The sequence below is a fragment of the Neomonachus schauinslandi genome, chromosome 6 (assembly GCF_002201575.2).
Source record: "Neomonachus schauinslandi chromosome 6, ASM220157v2, whole genome shotgun sequence".
In the NCBI taxonomy this organism is placed as follows: domain Eukaryota; kingdom Metazoa; phylum Chordata; class Mammalia; order Carnivora; family Phocidae; genus Neomonachus; species Neomonachus schauinslandi.
This window is the reverse complement of record NC_058408.1, coordinates 88,436,057-88,452,119: the sequence shown is the minus strand read 5'-3', so window position 1 is coordinate 88,452,119 and position 16,063 is coordinate 88,436,057. Positions and strand designations below refer to the sequence as shown.

The 16,063-nt window shown below is 38.1% G+C and overlaps 1 protein-coding gene across 1 annotated transcript in view; it reads right to left on the bottom strand.

Moving 5' to 3' along the window:
- Positions 1 to 16,063, bottom strand: part of BICC1 (BicC family RNA binding protein 1) — a 301,301-nt gene that overhangs the window by 14,130 nt on the left and 271,108 nt on the right. Inside the window, exons 10-18 of the mRNA XM_044916472.1 lie at positions 15,824 to 16,010; positions 13,834 to 13,995; positions 13,037 to 13,233; positions 12,767 to 12,899; positions 12,083 to 12,239; positions 9,834 to 9,999; positions 6,925 to 6,964; positions 6,372 to 6,526; positions 889 to 1,045 (exon numbers count right to left, since the gene is read on the bottom strand). Of these exons, the coding sequence (XP_044772407.1) occupies positions 889 to 1,045; positions 6,372 to 6,526; positions 6,925 to 6,964; positions 9,834 to 9,999; positions 12,083 to 12,239; positions 12,767 to 12,899; positions 13,037 to 13,233; positions 13,834 to 13,995; positions 15,824 to 16,010 (1,354 nt within the window). The remainder of the gene's footprint in view (positions 1 to 888; positions 1,046 to 6,371; positions 6,527 to 6,924; positions 6,965 to 9,833; positions 10,000 to 12,082; positions 12,240 to 12,766; positions 12,900 to 13,036; positions 13,234 to 13,833; positions 13,996 to 15,823; positions 16,011 to 16,063) is intronic.

Below are 16,063 nucleotides of genomic sequence, written 5' to 3'. Positions count from 1 at the left end.
GTAGACCACGTCTACTACACTCGTTCAGATTGCCGTTCTTCAAGTATTCTTCAGATACTCCACGCTATGTGTTTCACGATTCCAGAGTCATCAAAAACCTTGAAAAAGGCCATTAGGGGCCTACCTTGTGATTACTATTGTCAATTCTCATCTGCTTACCTATTTTATTTATACAGCCCAGAAGTGTGGGTGCTGTTACAGACAAAACCACTGAACTTGTTCTGAGTCTCAACCACATTTATTCAAAGCCAGAGCCTCTGTGCTTTAAACTCTTTTTTCTATTTATGCCAGTTCGGCTATATCTTGCCAGTTTAAAAAAATCAGATCTTGCCCTTCACCTTTAGTAGCTATCCACCGGGCAGACTTACTTCTATTTTCCAAGATGCTAATGTGATCACATTCGGCTCAACTCCTTTACATCGTCGTCTTTTCCTCATCATCTGGATGCTTGTGTGAGTGTGACGCATCCATACATTCATTCAACAAACATTTACTGAGCGCCTAGTAAGTGTCAGAACTGTTAGACATTTGGGAAGAAATAACAAACAAGGCGCAGCCTAACAGAATGCTCGGCACACGGGCACTTAGTAAGTGCTTGCTGAATGAATGAGTGTGTTTCCTAGCTTGTAAAGCTCAAATTCTCCACAAGTATAAAAGTGTAAGTATAACAAGTGCTAAGGGAAAGCACAAAAGGCAGTGGAAGCAGAGAACTACGCTATCTACTTCACCTGGAAAAACAGGGAAGGCTTCACAGAGGAGGTGGCATATGATTATGCCAAATACTTGAAGGCAGGGGGTCCAGAGTTTATATTTGAACATCACCCTAAATCAAATAGACAAATTCTAGACTGATTATATCTAAAAGTATGATGAAAAGTCAAAGCTCACTTGATTTGTTTTGTTTACGTTTGGGGCTGCCAACAGAAGCTGCAAATTCACTAGGACTCGGGGGTCCTATTCCATTTCGGTCCCTCCAGTTATCAGATTCACTTCCACTTCCCAAGTGTTCACGACTGTTGGACCTCGAGAGGGACATTGATGAGCCCTGTAAATAATCAAAACCAGATGAGGACATATTTAATAAGGTAGGTTTCCTGAGATTTGAGGAGAAAAGGATCTACATTAGACCATCACCAATTACTTCTATTGTTAACCACTGCAGGTTCCCACACATGCTGATTCTCAGGAGTCTGTGGTACCTGTCTATATAGCCTCTGTCCTCCAACCACCAAGGACACCTGGTAATATACATAGTGAAGTCTTTCTCCTTCATTATCAGAGTGCCCAACAGAGTTCTGAGAGCCCCCAGTATAAAGACTTGCTCCTATAAGGTTTAGAGCAGTGAATACTGAGAGTCCTCCCTATTTTGGGGAACCACAAAACAAATCTTCCAGCTGGTATAGCAGAGATTCTCTGCCTTGGATCACTTACGAAGGACAAATGGGAAGATGGTGTGGCTAGACCCAATGCTTTGACAGGAATAGAAGTGAGTCAGAGTGGAGAGAGGGCTGCCATCTCTTCCATGTGACCCTCATCCAAAGAATGATAGGGTCTTTCCAATAAATTACAAATACCTGAAAAAATTTACCTTTTTTAATTCCCTCCCAATAAAAATAAAAATTTAAAAGATCTCAATGTTTGCACTGAATTTGCATTTATTTATTCATTTATTTAATCACTGGCACTTTTCTTTGTACTGTATCTACAGTATTCAAGTCAGGATTCTCTGATTTTCAAAGTAGTATGTTTGTTGGGCAATTCTAAGAGAATCTTTCACTATTCAGTAAATTCACATAATTCAGTCTCACAGCAGCATAACCACACCTTCCCTTTTTAACACTTTTTTCCTCAAGGCATCGTGACCACACTTCCCAGCCTACTCCCTGTAGCTTTGTAGGATCTTCTTCCCCTTTTCCACTCCAAATGTCACATTACCCTGGGCTTGGCCCTAGCATTCCTTCTCGTCTCTCTCTACACTTTCTCATTAAGTAATCTCAACCTCTTTCAGAGCTTAATGACAACCATGACTTCCAACTTTTTACCTCCAGATTTGACTTCCCTATTGAAATTTATAATCATGGAATTGCCAATCTGACATTCCATTTTACTGTCCTGTAGGCATTTTAAACTTAGAGTGCTTGAAATTGAATTGTTGATTACTCATCCCCACTAGCTACACCCATATACACTCCTCCCCCAGAATTCCTACATCTCACCCAGAGCTTCTGAGTTGTTCTCGGCCCTCCTCCCCCCACCACATCAAATCCATCAACAAATTCTATTGATGTTATCTCTAAACATACCCCAAATCTACCCACTTCTCTCCATCTCCACAACTGTCACCTATTGCCTCCTTACGAACATTTTATTCTACTCTTGCCTCCCACCCCAATACCCATTTTCCATAAAGCAACTAGGTTGATTTTTTAAAAGCAAATTAGAACAAATGATACCTTCTGTATAGTCTTATAATGCTTTTCCAGTACTTTGCCATGGGCTGAGGTGCTCCCTAACTGATCCTCTGCCTCTCTAACTCTCAGCCTTCAACACTCCACCACCCTACCCAACTTCTGCTCCATGAACTTACCAGCTGGTTCTGACTTCAGGTGATCAAGGCCTATTACTGTTTCTCTAGATCTTCACAAGGCTGGGCCTTTCTTGTCATCTAGGTCTTAGCTTAAATGTCATCTGCTCATAAAGGCCTGCTATGACAACCTAATCTAAAGCAGTCTCTGTTTCATATTTATCAGGGATTTTTATTACCTAACGACTTCTTGTTTATTTGTTTTGTATCTCTCTGTGCACACCAAAAGAAAGTTCTCTCCATGAAACCAAGAACCTGGGTTCAAGCATTGTATCCTAAAATTGTGTCGAGAACACAAAAGGTGTTTAATAAATATTTGTGGAATTAATCTATAGATACCTTTTCCTACATCTATGGGATGCCCTTTGCTGACTTTTGGAAAGGGGCAGAGGGAAGGAAGGCTCCTGAGACCAAAGAAATGGTGTTTTCAGTTAAAACCATCTTTAATATTTTACTTCAAGATAAATCCAGTGTAGCAAAGGAAATAAGAATATGCTCAAAACTGGCAACTACCAGAAAAACGTCAATGAGATCATTACTGTAGTATTTATATGTTATTTAAAATTCTGCACCTAAACTCTTTTTGAGTATAAAAATACATTCATCTAAGATCTAAGCAGACTTAATGCACACAGCTCTATCAGACCTGGCTAAACATGGTGATTTCTAAAAACATTAAGTAAAACATAATCTTGTGATATCTATTAGTTCATTATCTACTCACTAATTTAAAGTCTAGCTTCTCAGAAATCTGAATAAGAAGCTCAAAGCATCAACTTCTTGCCTCAAGCAAGCTTCCTAGAGCAGGAAATTCTGTGTGCCTTGATCCCTGGAGCACTGAGTGAGCAGCCCACACCCATCAGAACCTATTGGCTAAACATGCTTCTTCTCATAGATCAGCATTCTACTTGTCCATTTGATTTTGTTTTGCTTTGTTTGGAAAAGAATAAGGAAAAATGAGTGTTTCTTGCCACCTTCTAATTTCAAAATATTAGTGCTGTAAGCAGAGATGTGGTTAATCCTTTAATAAAAATTTTTAAGTTCTCTCTGTTTTTCCCCAGGTCCTTCTCCATCCCACCCCGTCCCTATGTCCTAACCCAAAGAAGCAATCCTCACTGCTCAGTTTTTAAGCCCTCTGAGCTATAGCAGAATAAAGGGAAAGGCATGCATGTGCAGATAGCAACTGCTGGATAATATTAGATCTTACTATTGTAAGGGACCTTTCCATCCCCTTTCAATGGATTTGGGATGCATGGGGCAAAGGTTCAAGTCTTACACAACAGGGAAAATCTAGAACACCATTACCAAAGAAAGTGTGGTTATATCTTTTCATCAGCACTGTTGAAGGGGCTGTAAATAAAAACAGGTTACATGGTGAAAGCCCATGCACTGATTTAGCTGCTCACACCCTCTCCCCCACCTTCCAGTGTGAACAGCTTGCTAGACATTAGCCAGGAAGGGGGAACAGGCTAGCCCAAGATAGCCAAAGCAAGAAAAGCCACAGGAGGGAGTTCAGCCATTGAGTTGGGACCCTGCACATCTCTGCCTCCAGAAAGTGGTCTATCCATCCTAGGACAGGGGCTGGAGCAGAAGAGTCTTTTAGGTTCTGAAATAATTTCTGCATCATCCTCCTAGTGTTACACCCCTTGAGAGCAGTGTTTCTAGAAGGGTGTCAGCATCAGAATCATACTAGGCTTTCGCTGAAAATGTAGATTCTTGATTCTTCTCCTTATCTGATGAATGAGGTCCTGAAGGAAGTATGTGCATTTCTACCAAGCTCTCCAAAGTGAATCTTGTATCTGTTAAGCTATGGCAACATGGTTCTAGATCATTTACTTACCACCTTTGCTATGTACCCTCTTGGGTTAAACCATTAATAAGAGAAGTATAAGGAAATTTTTAAAAAATAAACTCAAGTCCTTTCTGTAACACCTACTGCCATGACTCAAGTAAGACACTTAACTGATCAGGGCCTGTCTTTCCTCACTGGGAGCTTGTAGCTCTGAATAAGCTTGTGGATGAAAATGCACCATATAAATCACAAAGAAATAAATTATGTGGTTTAAGATAATTGTTCTTAGCACAGTATGTGTTCATATAATACTCTGAGGCATTCCTTTGGATATAAAAAGCAAATCTAGTTTGAATGTGGAATAATACTTCCAGCAATAAGCTGTCATATACATAATCTCAACTTTCAGCCAGTGCTTGGTCTTCTTCAGGGTAAAGTTCTCCATCTGAAAGAATAGTAGCTGCTCGATATTATGAGAACTTACCACACACCATGCTACATACTGGACACTTTCTTCCAGGTCATCCTCAAAACAACTCAAATTAGAAAACAGGTTCAGAGGGGAGAAGTCACTCCTCAGAGCGTCCATGTATCAGTGGTGGCTGTCAGACCCCACAGCCTGTTCACTTGACTGCTACATTATCAGAATGATAATCATTTCAACCGGTAATGCTGCTGGTCTTTGAGAACACAACTGAATTAGCATTTCTAGGGTAAAATATTTCATCTCTGAAACTACAGAAACACGATCAACCACATAACACTCCACTCTGCCAAAGGCAAGGGTGACTGAAACTGATGACCATAGGTGCATCAGCTAAAAGCCTAAGAATCAGCACAGCAGTTTTAAGGTCTCTGCCAACAAAAGGAAAGCTTATTTTCTCTCAGAGCTATAATGGCAGAAAGAGGAGTGTGCCTCCTAGAGCCTCAAAATTTTTCATAATGGTTCCTACATTCTAGCTCCTTGACAGTACCTTCAGTCTTTAAATACAGGCTGCCAGGTTGCTACTGTTAAGTCTGACAATGAAATTCATAAGAGACTGTTCTTTTTAGTATTTTCTTTTATACTTAAAAACAATGGGAAAAAATTGCATGTTTGCTTTTGCCTTTCATGAACAGTCTAATTTATTACAAGGAAAATTGGTGGAGAAAAGAAGGTCAATCTACAATTGCTAGTTATTAGACTAACAATTATGAAACTCTTAAGCAGTATTTGTTTTCCAGCCTACAGTGTTCTGGTTGAACACTGTGATTCTTGGATTGATGATTTTTATGCACGTTTGGGTTTGTATACTCTCCCCAGTACTAAGTGTGCATGTGTGTGCTCTAATTCCGCCCCAACTCACAAAAGGCTTACAGCCAATATCTGATACTGTCAGACTGAAAAGGCCTTGCTTAGCAAGTCACATGCAGCCTGGCTGAGATGCATGGAACGCTGGATCCTTTCCCCATACGGCAAGGATGCCAGCTTCCCAGTCGCACCCTGAGCAGTGCAGCCAACATCTGGGAAACATAAAACTTTGGAGCTCTTGTTTATGATACTTCCTGCTGTGTTCCTGGCACATGTGAACATGCTAAATTTTTAACTCATATCTGAAAACTTATTTTTGTTGAGTATTTTCCTTTTCTCCCCCATAGTGGTTCTGCTAGTGAGTGATACCCTTAAATAAAGGGATTCTTTATACATTTTTATGGAATATTACATCTGCCCTTTGCTTAATCTCAGCCCTGCTCTATCATTTGTGACACTCTCCCCCTAACAAAAACACATTTATCCAAATTTACATCTCTTTAACAGCTGATCAACAACTTTGAGAGAAGCTACATAAAGACCATAATATATTAGATTGTGTCAATTTGATAGCAATATGTTTACAGGAACAGAAATTAGAACAAATCACCATTAACAACTTTTCCTTATGTAAATAAAGAATGGTACCTCTCGTTTGCTGAGAGAACAGGCAGGAAGAATGGGTAAGGCGTGACACTACAAACCTCAAAAGTGGTTGTCATTGTGGGCTTATAGGACACATGGTTGGCCCTTCTCAGCTCCTTTATAGTTTCAGCTGGCATGGATTTAGAAAACCCGAGGCCACTCCAGGTATTTGTGGGTGTTCTGACTTCCGTCACCACTGGTTTCTTTAACATAGCTTTGGGAAACAGCATATTAAAAAAAGTTTGGTATTTTTTATGTTTTTCTAAAATAAAATATTGATGAATGTTGTTTCTTTGGTATATGTAAAGAAATTATCACTGAATATTATTTCTTAATATATAACGAAATACCTTAAAATATCTTCATAAAATACTTTATACAAAGTAACAGTAAATTGAAAAATGCTACATTATTTCTTAATTGCTCTAATGCTAATCTATTCAACAAAATACATTCATCCCCAACAAAATTTATGCAACTTGAACCCAACATTCTAGGTTTCTTTTTATGAAGGTCCAATTTCTCAATTCAACATGACTACTAGGAAACTTTTTATGGTCTCCTAGAAAAAAAAGAAAAATCAAAGTACAAGGTCATTAACATAGCACATACCTTTGGTTGCTAATAGCTTCTTTTGTTCATAGTCAAATGCCTGAAAATAAAAGAAATATTTTTATTGCCAGTCTATCCAAATGTCTTGCCAATACCCCATAATTAGAGAACAAAGGTTCTGACTACAGCCCATGAATCTGCGTGGGACACATGCTAAGCTTTGCACCATATTGTGACAGTAATGTAGTACAAGTCTGATAAATTTAAACATGTTTTCAAACTAATTAATTAGAATAAATTAACTACTTCTAACATGAAAGTGACAAGAATTACAAATTTTCCTTCAAAAGGGAAATAAATCCTATTTACTGTGAATATTTAACACACCAGGACCAATAAATGCTAAAGTATAGTGAATAACCCAATAATAGTCAGGCTAAGTTTCAAAATAATGCATTACCAAAATGTTTTCTGGTTATCAACTGGCCTCTTTGTGTCTCTACATCCCCTCCTCACTTAAGTAAAGCATGGCCTGAAATGGGATGATGTTAAGACAACTTAAATTATTTAGCCTAATTGGCACAGTCTTTGCTTTTGAAGTGAGATAAATAACACATGTCTAGCTTTGTTCGGTAATGACATTAAGCAATACAATAAAATTAAACTTAGCTATCTCTTCTTGTACTAGACTAGGATGTCACCATTCATTCTTTCCATTCACAATAAGTGACTTCAGTCATAGTCAGGTCTACCGAGGACCAAGATAGGTCATTTTGAAGAAAGCAGTCCAGATACAGCTACATCTCAAATGCAGTGTTCTCAGCTCTCCAATTTAGGGACTATTTAAGGTTTGATTTAAGAATGTCTTAAAGGCCTACCAGGAAGGCCAAGAACCAATTGGTGAGAGCTCTTTTGACCCTTCTTTTAGGAGGACTATACCATCGTATACAGCGTGTCCATATAATTTATGGTCTGAAACAGGATACTTCTGAGAGAGAAATGTGCTACAAATAAAATTTAGGCCAGAATTATAAAAGTAAATGGGCTGACCCAGACAAACTAGGATGTGTGATTAACTCTAAGAACATGACAGTAAGTCAGGAGAGCTAGATTTTTAGGTAACACAGTTTGATAATGTTTTTGAAATCCTAGGTCTAAAATGGTACTGGGAATTAAAATCAACTTTTAATGATTAGATCCTAAATTCACTTGTTCAATAAATATTTACTGAGTGTCTTCTGGTTAAAGAGATTATGTTGTTTGTAGAATACAACAATGAATCAACAATGGTCTCGAGCCTCAAAACACATAGAATCTTAGCAGGGATGTGTAAAAAAAATAAATAAATAACTACAAAATAAATTAGGAAGTGAGGTAAGTGTGAAGAGAGAGCTAGAGATATAGCATTCCAAGAAGGATCAGGAGACAGAGATCATTTTTAGCTGCAGGAATCAGAGAAGTCTTCAGTCTTTCTCTGTCAATGCTTGGTGACTATTATCATTGAGTTCTTAGTGATTTTAAAAGTTAGCTCTTCATTAGTAGCATAAATACATCTATTTAAGTTGAAACTCTATCACCAAGAACATTCTCATCCATCCTAAAAGAAAGGAATGTGAAAATGGTTGACTAGGTATAAACTTGATGGAAAAGAAGAGACCCACAAGATGGACAAAAATCAAAAGGGACCATACAGGGGATTGAGTACTTATTATATAAGAAAATTTTAATTTATATTAACTGAAAATAAATCCACCAGAGAAAATGTAACAAATGTCTTTTTTTTTTAACTTTGATACTTTATAAAGGACACAGGTTATGTAAAAACATTCATCTAATAACTCATGAAAATGTTCAAATGTGAAGGATTAAAAAAACAGACAAGCAGGATTGAACTGTTCTCACTAAAATTATAGAAGTATAATTTAGTTACATGAATTTCTTTCTTTTTTTTTTTTTAAAGATTTTATTCATTCACTTGAGACACAGAGATACAGAGACAGAGAGCATGAGCAGGTGGAGAGGCAGAGGGAGAGGGAGAAGCAGGCTCCCCGCTGAGCCAGGAGCCTGATGTGGGGCTCGATCCCAGGACCCTGGGATCATGACCCGAGTTGAAGGCAGACGCTTAACCATCTGAGCCACCCAGACTCAAGATGAATTTCTTTCTTTCTTTGACACAGCTATGGCAGCTTGTTTTTAGGATTCTGTGAAAAGCTTTTCCTTTTTTGGGGGAGGTGAGGGGTTTGGGGATAATAAATCTTTTACTATGAAGTAGGAAAGTCTACCCAGTAATTCTGATACTGAAATCAAAGGTAATAAGAGTCTCTAAAAGCACAAAGTACAAAATCCTTCTCTCCCATATTGTGGTTTTTATGGAAATCAAATTTCTGAATTTTATGATCAATAGTCTATTTTGAGTAATTAGCCTAATACTTTAAAAATGGATACAGAGAAGATCCCTGCTGAGGAAATTGTTTAAAATAATCATAAAAATCTCTCAACTAACATAGTCATCAATAATATTTAGCATCTACTTTCAAAAACCTAAAGCATCACATTAGTTATTTTTATAACTATCTAAATGACACCAAATTTATCATCTCCATTAAATAGAAAGATATTATATTCATCCAAGACTGTTATGAGGTAGTAATACTTACAAGTAACAGCTTTCACATTTATCTAAAGTTTAAGTAAGAGAAATAATATCATTTGCATAAGACATAGTGACACAGACCATTTTATGTCAATTTTAATATGATATTTTAAAGAATTCTTCTCACTCAAGCTTTTCATTTTTAATGTTTATGGCAAAACCAATTCCTAACTACTACATATATATTTAAATTGAATTCTGACTAGAGTGCCGAAGGAAAACCAAATTTCTACCCTATTGCTAACATTTGCTGAATTCCCCATTCCCTAACCCTACCACCCCATATTTGGATGACTCTCCCGTTTCTCCTCATTACCTGCATGTTGACATATGATGGCCGTGGGGCTAGGCGAGCCCTTTCGGAGTTTTGCTGGGCAGCTGCGGCCCTCTCTGCAGCCCGCTCACTTCCGGGAGCCTTCTTGTCAGCCAAAGGGCTTTCTGCAGCACTCAGTTCAGCGTCGGAGAGCAACCTGTCAGTGCTGCTGTGAGACAGTTTGGAACTTAACACTCCATGTTTATATACAAACGTACTGAACGTTTCGTTTCCTGTGTGCACATTTACTATATGTTTACTACTGTCAACTATTCACATGTGTTATATCATTTCATCTTCCCAACACTGCTCTGAGGTAGGTAGTAGTAGTATTCCCATTTGACAGATAATGGATGTACCTTACCCAAGGTCATACCTCTAGTAAATGGTACAGCTGGAATTTTAACCCAAGCATATGACTCTAGAGCTGGAGTTGAAACTATTTCATGATACATTTTCCCAAACATTGTATGTCGTGTGTATGGCGTATGTCTGTCATACATACGGAATAGATACACGGACAAGATTTCTAATTTGCATACATCAAAGAGATACCAATGACTTATGCATATGCAGTCTAAGGAGAAACAAGTCAATCTGAAGGCATGCAGATGATCCAATTTCTGTGTGTGAAATGCACATGGTATTGCTAACAAATCTACTATGACAGAGGTATCAGATAAATAAATATTTCCCCAAACCTGTTCAGGGTGCACAGATGAACATAAAAATGACCCTTAAAATAGGAAAAATTATCTGAATTGCAAGACTGATAATGCCCTATACATGCACCTCAAGTTCAAATCCAACTGTATGTTAAGCTCAAGTAGAAGAGAAATAAACAGTATTAGTAGAATAGCTGATTTGATTTGTTCATTCTTTCTTTTGTCATTCACTGTTCCATTGTGCCAGGGGAATTCAGAGGAATTGAGAACAGGCTATTGGAATATAAGAGGAGGAGCCCTGCACTTTGTTTGCTTGACATAAGTTCCCGGTGGCTTCACACAGGACATCAGAACTGAATGTAAAGGGCCTCTGCAGGTTCGGCAGCGTGAAAGCCAGGAGGACAGCGTAAGCAAAGCAAAGGAAGCAAGCGACGTGGACAACTGGTGTATTTAAAGCCAGACTATAACAAGATTAGACTTCTGTGTTCAAAAAAACTGCTGGAACAAAATAAAGGACTGACTGAGCTGCTGAAAGGGTAGAGGCAGAGAGACCATTCTAGAGGTTGCAGCTTAATTTAGATGAGAGGTAAGTTCAGAACCTATTTAAGGACGAAAGGAACAGGCATACCCTTCAAATGCTTCAACACAGCGAAGAAAGCAAATTTACTTCTCTAACCTATGCTGAATAATGTTCACTGTGGCTACTAGTACCAGGTAAGGAAAAACGCAGATAAAGCAGATTTGGACAAAATGGGAACAAGAGTAATTAACTGACCAAAGAGTTTATAAAAACAAAACAGATTTTGGTAACAAACACAGGAAATAAAAATATAAAGGCTATATTTGTCTTAAGATACTCTCCTCAGTAAGGATATACAAGAAAACTAACAAGACAGTAGAGGAAATTGGGTGGAGGGAGATGGATGGGAGCAAAATCTTTCAACATAGAAGCATTCCACTGTATTGCCTTTTTTTTTTTAAGTGTGAATAGACTGTCTATTTGAAAAAAATAAAGTAAATAGAAAAAGAAAATAGAGTAAGGATAAGACATCTGTAACTGTGCTATTATGGTAAGGGAGAGTTACAGTTACTACAATATATGCATTTATACTCACTGTGGTTTATAAGAAATAAAATCATGAAACTGTCAAGTATTTACTACCAAAGTCAGCAATTAACTACCTTGGAACAAGGAAGCCATAGTTTAAGTTAGAAATTCAAAGCAAAATGAAGGAGAATTCACAGCAGGAAAATTTCTAACAGAAAAATCAGAGAGTAAATATTGCTTTGCTGAAGAGTAGGGAGGATGTTAAAGTTTCAGAGCACAGAGATGGTTTAGAAAACCCAGATACAAACCCAACCACTATTGAGAAGATGTAAGAATGAAAATTACCAGATGGTATTCCTTAATAGAATTTTTAAAAGGAAAAAGAAAAGATAATTATAAAGAAAAATAAAAAACACTCTTGGAGAAGATCAAACTCACTTGAACCAAAGAATACCAACTACTGAGAGTTTCAAACAAATCCAGCCTGTTAGACATTTTCTTTCAAAGGATCAAGGACTTTTAAAGATTAAAATACATACTGTAAGTGTGAGTTTTTTGTGCCCTGCAACAGTTCTACTGTCTGCCTCTTGGCACAGGAAACTTTGGAGGGACCCATCATCTGTTTCAAGTCACCAGCATTCCCAGAATGGGAAGGACTTCGAGGCATGCCTACTTCAACAAAAGCATCGTTACAACCTGCAGAAGGGATAAAGTGAAAATCCAAATGTCACCTTATCATCAATAACCACCTGCGATGGAAACAAATCAGAACCAAACTCAAGGGAGACCCAGGCATAACAGCTTTCAGCTGCAAAGAAGACACTTTAAATTCACGCTGCCCCAAACTGCATTCAAGATGAAATTTAAAGAGAAGACCCTCACATTTTTAAAAGATTATTAGGGGTGAAAGGGTTTTAAAAAAAGAAATACTCTACTTGGAAAAAAATTGTAACATTTAGTAAATTGATGCTTTCCTCTCACACAATTACATCCACTTTAATTTTGAAGTTCCAATGTAATGGGAAGTGATTCTTTCTGTGGAAAGTGTTTTTCAGTTTATCTTTCCCTGTGTTCTTTGGAATTTCATTCAAGATGTCTTTCTGCATACTTGAGGCAGGATGAGTCATAAATGGTTAGCAAAAACAACTTGAAATCACCACAAAGACTTTACAACCCCCTTTATCCAAGTAACAGACCAGGCTGAAGTTCAGAAGGAAAGTTACCTTCCACAGGGTTTGATTTGGGAGATGCCTGCTCAGGTCCAGTTGTCTGTCTAGATGGATCACTGTGATTCCCACTCAGTACTTTTTCTCCAAGTGATGAAGTGGATATTGCACCATATTTTATATTCGGAGACTAAAGTGATAACAGAAAACAACATACAGATATGGTCACAATTTTAAAATTCACTTCAGGTGAAAGTTTAAACACATTACCAGTGGCTTATCTCTTACAAACAGCATAGATCACACTACTCTAGCAAAGGACATTACCTGTGCATGTCCATTTAAAGAAGCAGAGATTTTTTTGCCTTCTGTCTGCATACTGTTGACATGGACATCAACAGGAGTCAAGCCAGGAGGGGGCGACGGAGCTGTGTGCCCGTAGGTGGGTACACCAGACAACAAAATATTAGTTAACGTGGCTTGGGCAGTAGATGGAATCATAAGGTGTGGTATAGCAGAAAAACCTACAATGACATTTCACGAAGACAGATATTAGACAGGAAAAAACTCAGATTCAACAAATATTACTTTATTATTTTCAGTAAAAACAAAACTTCATCTCTTGCTACAAATTCAGTAAGAGAATTCAGTTTTGATACCTCTCTGTAACTAGGTTTAACATTACTATAAAAACACAAAGCAATGTTCAAATGGAAGAAGACTTTAGAGAATATTTAATCGAAGCTCTTCACTGTACCGCTGAGGAAACTAGCTGGATTTCGCACGTGCATATGCCTGTCAAGCACATTTGTCCACCTGGAACTGGCATTTCCTAATTACCAGGCAGGTGAGCTTCATGTGTCTTTGCCCCTGCTTCCTTGCTCATCATACTCTTCTTTTTCCTGATCTGTTTGACATGTCTGAAGATCATATTCTACTTTCATGAAAAACTCACTGCTTTGTCATGCTTCATTTTAACTAATTTACACACTGGGGAGTTTCTGTTTGGCTGCAATATGCTTTGAACCATGATTTTTCCCTAAGGAAAAGAGCCACTAGTAAATGTCATTTAAAAACAGACACCTAAAACCACATGCCTTTGATTGTACTTAAAGCATACTCACCTGTGGCACTTGAAGTGTTAGCAAGTGGGGGTGCCCATAATGTGGGGCTGGGGGTGCCAGAACTTGGACTTTGCAAAGGACTGACTGAGCTATTAAGAGCATTCAAGAGTGAGTTTGGGGTTGTTGATGTGTTTAGAGATAAGGTGGTAGGCCCCAAAAGACCTGCAATAAATGAATGCGAAGTCAATATGCATAAATTCAAGGTTTAAAAATACAGATGGCACCAATATTCGGAAGGCAGACTGAGATAGTCTGATATTTTCCAAATACAATATGAGTGACAGATTACCTTCTTTTAAATAGTCACAGGAGATACTGCATGCTACAACTCCAACACAGAACCCAGACTATCTACACATAGACACTGATCAGAACAGGAAGTTAGGTGTATGTAAACCAGGGAGGCAGTCAGGGTCACCGAGCAGTACCAGCTGCTTTGCACTCACTTCGACGAGCCAGGATGAACAAACTTCTGCTCAAGTGGAGACTCATTTTTATTTCTCTGTATAACTCACTTGTTTTCTGTTTCCAAACAAACTCTTTTCAAACCACTTACAATTAGCAGAGAACAGGGGAATGTCCTCCTGCCGCAGAATGACTACATTCGGCACATTTGTGGAGAGGCCGAGCTACTTGGAACAATTTGCATTCACTGTGTCAAAGCACACGACTTCCCTGTAGTCCATGGTCCATCTCAATGAGTATGAAAGCTTTCCTCAGAAACAATTTTTTTTTTTTCCCTCAGAAACAATTTTTTGTTTTTTGCTTCTTTTAAGGATTTAATGTTTAAGTAATGAAACTTCAGGCATTTAAATATATTCTAAAGCAAAATATGAAGTTGTATGTAACTTCCCAGGAATATTTTAAGTATTAAGTATTACAGGATAGGAATAGACATGAAAACATTTTAAACATTGAGTAACTGAATGTTTTCTCTGGTGCGGAAAGAACTTGGTTCCTGCTCAATTATCTCAGGGGCCCTTCCTGACTCACATGCATGTAGTGTTATGAGTTTTCAGATCTCCAGTGGAAGGAACAATTTTGGGAGATCAGAGGCCAAGGGGAAAAGTGTCTGTCTTTACTGTAATGGTGGGCTACCCGGAATCTTAATCATATTATAATCATATAATTTTTAAAAGCAAGAAATAGCTATTAGAAAAAAAAATTACAGAATGCTGAGAGTATTTTTTCTGTCTCAGATCAATACTGAATGAGGCAAAATGATTTTCTAGGGTTATTACATTCACTTTTTATATTAAGGCTACTGAAAAATGTGCAAGAAAGTAGTGAACCTAGCATAATTGCAATATGGCAATGAACTCTAGCCTGTTAGACAGGAATCCATAAATGAGGTGGTACATACCACAACTATGAAGCGCCTCACCTCACTTTCTCAAAGAACTAAAGCACTGAGGGGATGACGCTCTTTCATCTTCTATTCTTTGCCTTAGATATAAATACAGGTCTATTTGCTCCTCTTGGTAGCTCCAGGCTAGATTTCCTTTGTGTCTGGGTGAAGCAGTTCTGACCACTGGGAGTGGGGGTTCTGCTCGCTTTCACTTCCCCCTCTCCCTACCCCTCATACAGATTTGCAATTACTTTTTGAAAAGCAAACTGGATAATCTTTACCTCTAGGGATGGATGGCAATATTGCAAATGCAAGAGAGAAAAAACACATAAATTATAGTCAGCCTGCTCACTTCACTCTCAATGGCATTCTTAATTTAGAAGAACAAACACAGCCACTGAAAATAAAACAGTCAGACCTTGATTATGCCAAAATAAAAAGAATCTAGGTAAAAAAATCTATGGAGTCTAACAAAAAACCCAAAATGGATTGATGTGAGTTTTGTTGCTTTTTCACCTAATCTTAGGGCCTGACAAGGGAAAAAAATAGCCTTTAAAATGTAGCCCCAAATGGTAGAAAGAAAGGGAACTAGCTGAGCAATCCCCCAGTGACTGAGAAGCGTTATAATAATAAATTTTATACCTAGTCCAGTGAGTCCAAGGCCTGCTGAAGCTAAGATGTCCAGGCTGGGACATGCCAGGCCGGCAGGGCAGGATGCTGGGGACGGGCTGGTTGCTATGGTAACCCCACTGCTTTCAAGTCCGAGGAGACATTTCCTTGCTTCATACATATTTAAGGCATTTCTCTCAACACTTTTCACAATCACAGACTATGAAAACACACAATGGGAAAGAAAAAGGTGACATGCAAATAGTCTACAAT